Below are 11994 nucleotides of genomic sequence, written 5' to 3'. Positions count from 1 at the left end.
CCCAAAAGTACTGAATTCATAGGATACAATCCAGAGAACTCAAGAAGATTAACAAGGAGAAGGACCCAAGTGAGGATGCCTCAATCCCACTTGGGAGGGAGGAGAAAGAAATCACAGGAGAGGGTGACAGAAGGAGGAAGGGATCTGGGGGAGGACAGGGAGTGGAAGGAAGGAACATGTTCAAGTATCTGGGGAAACAGGACTGAATTCCTGACTTCCAACACAGACAATGGAAACAGGCAACCTCAGGAGGTAGGAGGTGGGAGGACCCTTTGTAATGTACCACAGATCTGGGAGGCGAGAGACTCCAGGGTGAAGTGCTCTACAGTGGAGAGGGTGAACTTGTAGAACCCACCTCCAGTGGAAATTATGCATTTCCACTACTACCCTGGAGTCTTGCTTTGTTCCTCCACCACAACAAGAGGATACATGAAATCAGACCCAAAACACACATCAAATCAATGCACGGATAATTTGAGACACTTTGTTGAAACTGTACCATATAGGAGATTTTGGTCTTTACTGCCACCAAAGCAGATATAGAATGATTTTTTTCATCATAAGATTATTAATGCCATCAGATGGAATTACCAGATGTGTCAGCCATTGTTGCAATAACTAACAAGCCGAATTTGATGAGATAAAGTATCTGATGACTTATATAGGACATATAAAGAAAAGGGTGTTAGATGAAATCAAAGGAAAGGAGCCTTCCTCCTCTGATATCTGTGCAATTGAAGCCTGGACAGAGCATCCCTGAGAGCCTGGTGGACCTGCTTGTTGCGCAGGGTGTAGATGACAGGGTTCAGAAGGGGTGTCACTACTGTGTTCACAAGAGCAGCCTCTCTGTTGCTGTCCACTCTGCTTCTCTGCTTTGGCTTCAGGTATATAAATACACAGCTGCCATACATTAGAGAGAGGACAATGAGATGAGAGGAACAGGTGGAAAAAGCTCTCTGTCGCTCCCTGGCTGAAGGGAGTCTCACTATGGTGACTACTATATTGCTGTATGCAAAGATGGCTATAAGAAAGGAAGCAAAAAGCACAATTATAGCAAGGGTAAAAAACAGCATCTCAATAGACCTGGTTTCTGAACAGGAGAGATTTGCCAGTGGTCCAAAATCACAGAAAAAGTGAGGAATAATGTTTGGGCCACAGTAAAATGACTGGGAAAGCATCACAACTGGACTGGCCATGAAGAGGAAGCCCAAAAATAAACAGACAGTAACGAGAAGGAAGCACATCCTTGGGCTCATGATTGTTGGATAATGTAGAGGTTTGCAGATGGCCAGAAAGCGGTCCAGGGATAACACAGCCATAAGGAAAAAAACTGTTGCCCCAAGGACAAGATAGACAAAGGCCTGTGAGAAGCAGGCCCCAAAGGAAATTTTTTGCCTCCCTGACAGAATGATGGTGAGGAGCTGGGGGATAGCAGTAGTTATAAAACAACACTCCACAAAGGAGAATGAGCTGAGAAAGAAGTACATGGGCGTCTGCAGTCGGTGGTCCACACAGGTGATGGTAATTATGAGCATGTTGCCCATGAGGGAGGCCAAGTAGGCCAGCAAGTGCAGTAGGAAGAAGAGGATCCTCAGGTGCTCAGCTACAGGGAACCCCTCAAGGATGAACTCCTGGACCAAAGTCCCATTCCTTGTCTCCTCAGCCATCAGCCATTCCATTTCTTCAGTCTGTCACTGAGGGTCTTTGCAGAACCATGACTGAAGGTGGAGAACCATGTGTCTCTAAAACTGCAAATGACATTTGGTAAACAGGGAGTCCAATGTGTCATTTTGCCCATTTTGAAGGAAAATACTGAATATTACTATGACTGCCTTTATATTACCTGTACCCAAAAATGCAATCTATAGAAGAAATGCTTGTGCCACACACCTGCATTATTGATAAAGTCACTCACCAGTGTTGATCACTTTCCCATGTGGTTGGCTGCTTACTGAAAGCAAGGTTACACACTTTTATCTATGTAGTCATGGGACATGTTTAAAGTAAAATCATATTCATGTCACACAGGTCCAGATAAATATTGCAAAGTGAAATTTACAACTTTCAAATCAGCCTGATTCTGGGAGTGTAGATCAGGGGTAGTGCACCTAAATAACAAGTGTGATATTATGGTTTTAATTCCCACTGACACAAAATGGAAGGAAAAAAAACAAGACAGACAAACCAACATTTCAGTCACAGGAACAAGAGAGATGGCTCAGCAGTTATGGGCATTAAGTTATTCATGCAGAGGACCTGGGGTCAGTTCCCAGATTGTTCATGACATCTCGTCATCTGGAACTCCAGTTCCATGGCATCTGGATCTCTATTCTGACCTCTGAGAACACCAGACATGCATGTTGTATGCATGCACACAGGTAACCAAAATATATAGTATGCATAAGATAGGAAATTCTCAAAAGATTTTAAATCAGAAGCCATTCATTATAGAAAATATATTCCTTCATCATACCTTAGCATTTGTTTTCATGCTTGGTCATATTATTATTGGGGGAAGAATCCTGTAGTTCATAGTCTCTTCTGCAGACCTATGAAGAATACTAGTTTAGAAGACCCACACAGTTACTGTCGCTGGGTGGTTAAAGGCTCAGGTCTAGTTGCTTTCATATAAAGCCCCAGACACACAGCGAAAATTCAGACTCCCAGCACCAGGTAAAAAGCCAGGAGTGGTGAAGTGCAGCTGTAAACTCAGCATTGGACAAGACAAAGACAGGCAGGTTCTGGGAGCCCACAGGACACTCTAGCCAGTCTACTTGAAACAGTGAGCCCCACATTCAGGAGGAGACTGTAGCTCACCAAACAGTGATGACTGGGGGTATCCAAAATCAAACTCTGGCTACTACAGGAACATCTGCAGTTAAATACTCTTTCCCTGTAAATGGATAGACTTTGTATGTGAGACTTTGTCATTCTGGTTCACGAGCATCGATTTCCTGTCTAAGACTTGGCTATCTGACTTAAGACAACCAAATGCTCTCAATCTTGTTATCAGACCTGTAGGGAAACCAGGTTGAAGAAAAACATCACTGCCATTTACAGCAAACAAATAGCAAGATGCTCTGTTCACACTGAGGCCACATCCTTGTCACCAGAAGCTCACAGCACCCAGAACTCTGCCCTCTGCTTTTTTCATTCAAAAGAAAAAAGTCAACACATTGGCCTGACAGCTGAAGTGTAAGTAAATGAACACCTATGTTCTAATGCTCATAATTTCTCCAGAAGTAAACCCAACATCTGCCAGATATTCTTCTCCAATCAGCTAACAGCCTAAGAACTGCATTAAACCAAGCACATCTCAGTGCAAATCTCGAGTGCTAACTATGGAAAAACAACTACACACATTTCCTCATTGTTCTCTGAGAACTGGCAAGTGGATTCATCTGGAATTCCGAAAAAGTATTCCTGAGTCTCCAGGTACCCACACCCTATCCTGAGAGCTTTCTTATGCCAGCATCAAAAAGAAACCCTAGTGCTAGGAACATAATACAGTCAGGGTAGAAGGCAGGACACTCCTCACTCAATACACCATACATAGACTCGATCTACATTGATAATAGTTCTTTAAAATGCTTTCCAAGGCACTGAATTTCTCACTTCTGCTACCGCCAAAAACAGAGCACGCATGCTCCCAGACTGAGAAGAATACTTACAACTCAAGGAACAGAAATGTAAGGGACATGAATCTGTTCCAACATATGTTTAGTAATGGACTGTCTCTTGACACTAATCAGGGACTACCAGGTCCAGTGGGCAGCACCAAGAGACACTAAGATTCATTAGTGAGTGGAACAAAGCCCTCACACACCTGACACTCTGGGATCCCTCATGATTGGTAACCTAACAGTGTTGTGAATGAAATAGCACTTGATTAATGACAATAATAGTAACCTTGCATAAACTATTATTATATCTGATAACACAAATTGATTAGGAAGTAAAATGGTTGCCCTTTCATTTTGGGGGGAATGACATTTTTCTTTCCTTCTTTTAATGATAAGTACAATTTTTTAAATTTCTTTATTTTTACATTCCATATTTTATTCCCCTCCCACTCCATCCACCTTCCCCGAACTGTTCCACATCCCATACCTCTCCCATCCCAGAGCACCTCCTCCACAAGGCTGTCCCCACCCCACCCATCCCAACAAACCTCTAAACTTCCTGAGTCCTCTAGTCTCTTGAGAATTAGATGCATCTTCTCTGACTGAACCCTGACCTGGGAGTCCTAGGCTACATTTGTGTTGAAGGCCTCATCTCAGGTGGTGTGTGCTGACTGGTTGATGGTCCAGTGTCTGAGAGATATGGGGGATCCAGGTTAATTGAGACTACTGGTCCCCCTTCAGGGTTGCCCTCCTCCGCAGCTTCCTCTGGCTTTTCCCAAATCCAACCAGAGGGGTCAGCATTGGTTGGGTGCACGTATCTACATCTGACTCTTTCAGCTGCTGGTTGGGACTTTTGGAGGGCAGTCATGACAGGTCCCTTTTTGTGAGCACCCCATAGCCTCAGTAATGGTGTCAGGTCTTGGGGTCTCCCCTTGTGCTGGTCCCACTTTGGGCATGTTTCTGGACCTTCTATACCTTAGGTTCTTCTCCATTTCCATTACTGTACTTCTTTCAAACAGGATGAATTATGGGTCAGAGCTTTGGCTATGGGATAGCAACCCCACCCCTCACTTGATGCCCTGTCTTTCTGCTGGAGGTGAGTTCAATAAGTTTCCTTTCCCTACTGTCAAACATTTCATCTAGTGTCCCCTCTTTGAATCCTGAGAGTCTCTCATTTTGCAGGTTTCTGGTACATTCTAGAGATTCCTCCCAATCAAATTCCTCTGGAGGTCGCCTATTTCCATTCTTTCTGCTGGCCCTGAGGGCTGTAGTCCTTTCCCCTCACCCGATACCAGATCTTGTTCCCCCCTACCCCTACCCCTACCCCATCCCCTATCCCTCCTCTGTCCCTCCCTCCATCCACCCTTGTGGTTGCTTTCTTCTCCCTCCCAAGTGAAACTGAGGCATCCTCACTTGGGCCCTTCAGCTTGTTGAACTCTTTGAGTTTTGTGGACTTTTATTTGGCTAATATCCACTTATTACTGAGAACATACCAGGCTTGTCCTTTTGGGTCTGAGTTACCTGACTCAGGATGATATTTTCTAGTTTTATCTTTTGGCCTGCAAAACTTAGGATGTTCTCATTCTTAATAGAAGAATAGCATTCCATTGTGTAAATGAAACACAATTTCTGTATCCATTATTCTGTCAGTGTTGGGATTTTGAAGGGGATTGTATTCAATCTATAGATTGCCTTTGGTAGGATGACCATTTTTACTATGTTAATTCTGCCAGTCCATGAGCATGGGAGTTCTATTTTCTGAGATGATCTTTGATTTCTTTCTTTCTGGAGAGATGTCAAGTTCTTATCATACAGATGTTTCACTTGTTCAGTTAGAGTTACCCCAAGATAGTTTATATTATCTGTGGCTATTGTGAAAGGAATTGTTTCCCTAATTTCTTTCTCATCCTGTTAATCATTTGTATGAAGGAAGGCTACTGATTTATTTGAGTTAATTTTATATCTGGCCACTTTCCTGTTTATCAGCTGAAGAAGTTCTCTGAAAGAATTTTTGGTGTCGCTTATGTATATAATCTGAAAATAGTAATACCTTTATTTCTTCTTCGCCAATTTATATCCCTTGATCTCTTTTTGTTGTCTTATTGTTCTAGCTAGCACTTTGAGTACTATATTGAATAGATATGGGGAGAGTGGGCATCCTTGTCTTGTCCCCGATTTTAGTGGGATTGCTTCATGTATTTTGGTCTGCACTAAATTGCTTCTATTATGTTTAGGTATGGGCCTTGAATACATGTTCTCTCCAACACTTTTAACATGAAGGGGTGTTGTATTTTATCAAATGTTTTTTTCTGGATCTAAAAATATGATCATGTGATTTTTTTTCATTTGAGTTTGGTTATATGGTGGATTACGTTAACAGATTTTTGTATATTGATCCAACCTTGCAGCCCTTGGATGAAGCCTACTTGATTTGGTGAATGATGGTCTTAATATGTTCTTGGATTCAGTTTGCAAGAATTTTATTGAGAATTCTCGTATCGATATTCATAAATAAGATTGGTCTGAAGTTCTCTTTTTTGGTAGGGCCCTTGTGTGATTTAGGTATCAGAGTTATTGTGGTCTGACTAGAATGAATTAAGTAGTGTTTCTTCTGTTTCTATTATATGAAATAGTTTGAGGAATATTAGTATCAGGTCTTATTTGAAGGTCTGGGAGAATTCTGAACTAAATCCATCTGGTCCTGGGGTTTTCTTTGGTTGGGAGTTTTTTAATGACTTCTTTTATTTTTTGATGGTATATTGTCCTGTTTAGAAAGTTTACCTGCTCTTGATTTAACTTTGGTATATGGTATCTGTCTAGAAAACTATCCATTTCATCTAGATTTTCCAGTTTTGTTGAGTATAGGCTATTGTAGTAGGATCTGATGATTTTTTGAATTTCTTCTCTTTCTGTGGTTATGTCTCCCTTTTCATTTCTGATTTTGCTAATTTGGATACTGCCTGTAGGTCATTTAATTAGTTTGTCTAGGGGTTTATCTATCTTGTTGATTGTTTCAAAAAAACCAGCTTTTCTTTTTGTGGATTCTTTGTTGTTCTCTTTGTTTCTGTTTGGTTGATTTCAGCCCTTAGTTTGACTATTTTCTGCTGTCTACTCCTATTGGGTGAGTTTGCCTATTTTTGTTCTAGAACTCAAGTATGCTGTTAAGTTGCTAATGTAAGATCTTTCCAGTTTTTTTTTCAGACATGACTGATTTATTTGATGAATTCAAATTTCACTTGTCAAAGTATATTGAGGGGCAGGGTTTTGGGTTAATTATTTCATTAGAAGCAATCACATTTTTTTTACAGTTAATTGACATGGGGTAGTATCTAGAGGAAAGGCAAAACTCTAAAAAACGACAGCGAAAAACAACGTCATGTGTGTGGGTGATAATTACAAATATCAGCAAAGGAAACAACTAGCTTATACTACTGAGGCGTGAAGCATGCTCACACTAGTAGTGACCCTTTAGTTCAACTCAACCCACAGTCTGGAATGAGTTGGTGCAAGACACTAGGTACTAGGGATATGGTGAAAACACATGCACAATCAGACATCCTCCATCTCCTTAGCAAGTACACTAATAGCATTTATAAAAGTGGTATCGTGAGGCATAAAGCACTCTTCTAAGGCCATGGATGGAGATGTTTCTTCAGGTGACACCACTGAGTTCCACTTCAATCTGGTGAAGTAGATCTTTCCAGGTTTTTACCAGTGCATTTAGTGATACGAATTTTCCTCTTAGCACTCTTGCATTATGTCCTATAACTTGGGTATGATGTGTCAATATTTTCATTAAATTCCAGGAAGTCTTTAATTTCTTTCTTTGTTTCATCCCTGACCAAATCACCATTGAGTAGAGAGCTGTTCAGTTTCCATATGTATGTGGGTTTTCTGTTGCTTTTTCTGTTACTGAAGAACAGCTTTAAGGTATGGTTGTCTGAAAGAATGCATGGGATTATTTCCATCTTCTTTAATTGTTTCAGGGTTGTTTTGTGACCAATTATATGGTCAATTCTGGAGAAGGTACCATGAGGTGCTGAAAAGAAGGTATATTCTTTTGTTTCAGGGTGAAGTGTTCTGTAGATGTCTGTTAAATCCATTTGGTCCATAACATCTATTAGTTTCACTGTGTCTCTGTTTAGTTCCTATTTAATGACCTGTGCATTGGTGAGAGTATGCTATTGAAGTCTCCCATTATTATTAGGAAGAATTCAATGTGTGTTTTCAGCTTTAGTAGTTCCTTTTATGAATGTAGATGCCCTTGCATTTGGAGTATAGATGTTCAGAACTGAGACTTTCTTTGGTGAATTTTCCCTTTGATGAATATGAAGAGTCCTTCCTTGTCATTCTTAATAATATTTGGTTGAAAGTCTATTTTATTGGATATTAGGATGGTGACTTCAGCTAGTTTCTTGGGACCATGTGCTTGGAAGACCTTTCTCCATCCTTTATTGTGAGATAGTGTCTGTCTTTGTTATTGAGTTGTGTTTGTTGTATGCTGCAAATTGCTGGATCTTTAACCAATCTGTTAGCTTATGTCTTTTTATAGGTGATTGGAGTCCATTAATATTGAGAGATATTAAAGACATGTGACTGTTGCTTTTTGTTATATTTGTTTGTTATAAAGTTACATAAAGGTAGCTTTATGTGCTTGTGATTTTCTCCTTTTGGCTTTGTGAGATGCTTAATTTCTTGTCTTTGCTATAGGTATAAGTCCTTGTATTAGAGTTTCCCATCTAGGATTCTCTGTAGGACTGGATTTGTAGATAGATACTCTTTGAATTTGGTTTTGTCTTGGACTATTTTGGTTTCTCCATCTAAGTTGATTGAGAGTTTTGCTGAGTATATTAGCCTCTGCTGACATTCGTATTCTCTTGGAGTTTGCATGACCAGGCTCTTCTGGCTTTCACAGTCTCTGTTGAGAAGTCTGGTGTAATTCTGATAGATCTGCCTTTGTATGTTACTTGGTCCTTTTCCCTTGCAGCTTTTAATACTCTTTCTTTGTTCTGAGTGTTTAGTATTTTAACTATTATGTGATGAGAGGATTTTCTGTTTTGGTCCCATTTGCTTGGTTTTCTGTAGGCTTCTTGCACCTTTATGGCCATTATGTCTTTAGGTTGGGTAAGTTTTCTTCTACGATTTTGTTGAAGACATTTTAAGGTCTTTTGAGCAAGGAATCTTCGTTCTCCTCTATTCCAATTGTTCTGAGATTTGGCTTTTCATTGTGTCCTGAATTTTTTGGATGTTTTGGTTAGGAGTGGTTCATGCTTTGAATTTTCTTTGACCATTGTGTCAATCTCTTCTACTGTATCTTCTACACCTGCGATTCTTTCTTCAATCTCTTGTGTTCTGTTGGTGATAGTTACATCTGTAATTCCTGTCCTCTTTCCCAGGTTTTCCATTTCCTGGTTGCCTCCATTTGTGTTTTCTTTAATGTTTCTACTTCCACTTTTAGGTCTTGTACTGCTTTATGCAATTATTTCACCTGTTTGATTCGGTTTTTCTGTATTAGAGGTTTATTTGTTTCCTCTTTAAGGGCTTCAACCTGTTTACCTGTGTTTTCCTGTTAGTCTTCAGTGAGTCATTAAAAGATTCTATTATCTTTATGAGATAAAGGGTTAGGTCAGCTTCCTTATTTTCAGTTGTGCTGGTGTTCTCTGTGGTGGGAGAAGTGGGTTCTGATGATACCCATGTATATTGACTTCTTTTGCTTGTGGTCTTGTGCTTGTCTCCTGCCATCTGATTATCCCTAGTGTTTGCTGTTCTGGATGACTCTGTTTAGAGGCTTCCTCTTTTGTCCCTTTTACATCATGTCTCCTGACTGTAGCAGACCTCCTGTGGGGCCTTCCAACTGGAGGGTCTTCAGAGGGGCAGAGAGGCTGCTGATTTGTTGCCCTGGCTGCAGTAGATCTCCTGAGAGGCCTTCAGACTGTTGGGTCCTCAGAGGAGCACCCACACTGTTGTCCTGTGTGAAGGTGGTTTTTTTCTTTTGGTGGTGGTGGTGGTGGGATTAATGGACTGTGGTTTCTATTTCGTTGTGTGCAGCCACATCCCAGGGAGTCTTTGAGTCTTGTGGGTCAGTTGTCCTGCATGTCACACAGCCCCTGAGAGATCTACAGTCTGTGGTGTGAATTGCCCAGTTGCCATGTATACAGAGGAACTCCTGGGATGCCTTCAAGCTGTGGTGTTCTGGGTGCAGCAGACTCCCTGGGATGCATCAGGATGTGGTTTCAAATGTTTTGAGGGTAGTGGTTCTTCTGGTATGCTTCAGGATATGATGTCAAATGTTCTGAGTGCAACAGATCCTCTGGTAAGCCTCAAGATACAGCTTCCTCCAGGAAGCAGTCTAACTAGCAGTCTGTCCCAGCAGAAAGTACCAGGGGGGAGGTGATTGGTATTTGGCGGTGTCAGGTTGGGAGGATGGTATGTCCCCAAGTCCACTGGCCCCCAGCAGCAACTGTGGGAGTCTGGGAGAGAGTGAGTGCAGTAGAACTTTTGGTATGTCTCAGGATACAGCCTTTTCCAGGGAACAGACTGTCTGGGTAGCAGTCTATCCCAACAGAAAGGACCAGGCCAAAGGGCAATATGTACACATTTTATTATTATATTGGAACTCAAAATAGTTCCCAAGACCAAGTAGTTTTTATATTGGATATTTTATTTATTTACATTTCAAATATTATCTTCTATCCTGGTTTCCCCTCCAGAAACACCCTATCCCATCCTCCATAACCCTGCTTCTATGAAGGTGCTCCTCCACTGAACACACCCACTCCAGCCTCACCACTCTCGCATCCCCCTACAATGGGGCATCAAGCCTCCAAAGGACCAAGGGCATCTCCTCCCAATGATGTCAGATAATGCCATCCTCTGCTACATATATTTGCAGAAAGGGACTCTATGCTCTTTGGTTAGTGGTTTAGTATTTGGGAGCTCAGGGTGGTCTGGCTAGCTGACATTGTTCTTCTTATGGGGTTGCAATCCCCTTCAGCTCCTTCAGTCCTTACCCTAGCTCTTGGGGGGGGCTAGCTGCTCATTCCAATGGTTGGCTGTGAGTACCTACATCTGTATTGGCCATGTGCTGATAAAACCTCTCAGGAAATAGTCATACCAAGCTCCTGTTAGCAAGAGCTTCTTGTCATCAACAATAGTGACAGGTTTGTTGTCTGCAGACAGGATGATCCCTAGGTGGGCATTCTTTTTTTTTTAATTTTTCAAATACTATTTTAATGATGGTTTTTTTTAATTCACAGAACCAAGGACCTCCCCTCCCATTGATGCCCAACAAGAACATCCCCTGCTACATAAGCAGATAGAGCCATACATCCATCCCTGTATACACTTGAGATGGTAGTTTACTCCCTGGGAGCTCGGGGGTGGGGGAGGTTGGTTGGTAGATGTTGTAGTTCTTCTTGTGGGGTTGCAAACTCCTTCAGCTCCTTCAGTCCTTTCTCTAACTCCTCCATTAAGGACCCCATTCTCAGTTCAATGGTTGGCTGTGAGCATCTAGGTGGGCATTCTTTAGGAGACATTTCCTTCAGTCTCTGTCCCATTTTTTGTCCCTGTCTTTCCTTTGGACAGGAACATTTCTGGGTTAAATATTTTGAATGGGTGGGTGACTACATCCCTCTATTGGGGGACTGTGCTATCTACTGGAGCTGCTCTCTACAGGTTCTATCTCCCCTTTGTTGGATATTTCAGCTAATGTCATCCCCACTGAGTGCTGGGAGCCTCTTATTTCCATAGAATATGGGACTTTCTATTAGATACCTCCAGTTCCAATACCCCACTGCTACATATTACTATTCAATTTCCAGACCCTCTGTACTTCTCTCCTGTCCTGTCCAACACCTGATCCTGCCACTCCCCTGTTCAGTCCCCTCTTCTGTCTCTGTTCCAGGTCCCTCCCTCCCTCTACCTCCTGTGATTATTTTGTTCTCTGTTCTATGTAGGATTGAAGCATCCACAATTTTGTCTACCTTCTTCTTAAACTCCATAGAATTTGTAAATTGTATGATGGGTATTCTCAGCTTTGGGGCTTATATCCACTTACCAGTGAGTACATACCATGTGTATTCTTCTGTCTCTGTGTGACCTCACTCAGGGTAATATTTGCTAGTTCTATCTATTTGTCTGCACATTTCATGAAGACATTGTTTTTACTAGAAGAGCAGTACTCTATTGTGTAAATGTACCACATTTTCTGTATTCATTGTTCTGCTGAGGAATATCTGTGTTGTTTCCAGCTTCTGGCTATTCTAAATAAGGCTGCTCAGAAGCTGGAAAGAACCCAGATGCCCTTCAACAGAGGAATGGATACAGAAAATGTGGTACATCTACACAATGGAATACTACTAAACTATCAAAA

At 41.5% G+C, this 11994-nt stretch overlaps 1 protein-coding gene across 1 annotated transcript; it reads right to left on the bottom strand.

Annotated features, from left to right (window-relative positions):
* Positions 1-695: 695 nt before the first annotated feature.
* Positions 696-1679, bottom strand: Or6d12 (olfactory receptor family 6 subfamily D member 12). The gene is given in 1 exon segment (NM_001000905.1): positions 696-1679. A coding segment is annotated over 1 exon segment (984 nt).
* Between the last annotated feature and the right edge of the window lie 10315 nt (positions 1680-11994).

Source organism: Rattus norvegicus, chromosome 4 (assembly GCF_021556685.1).
Source record: "Rattus norvegicus strain SHRSP/BbbUtx chromosome 4, alternate assembly SHRSP_T2T, whole genome shotgun sequence".
Classification (NCBI taxonomy): Eukaryota; Metazoa; Chordata; class Mammalia; order Rodentia; family Muridae; genus Rattus; species Rattus norvegicus.
This window is presented reverse-complemented; position numbering and strand designations above follow the sequence as displayed.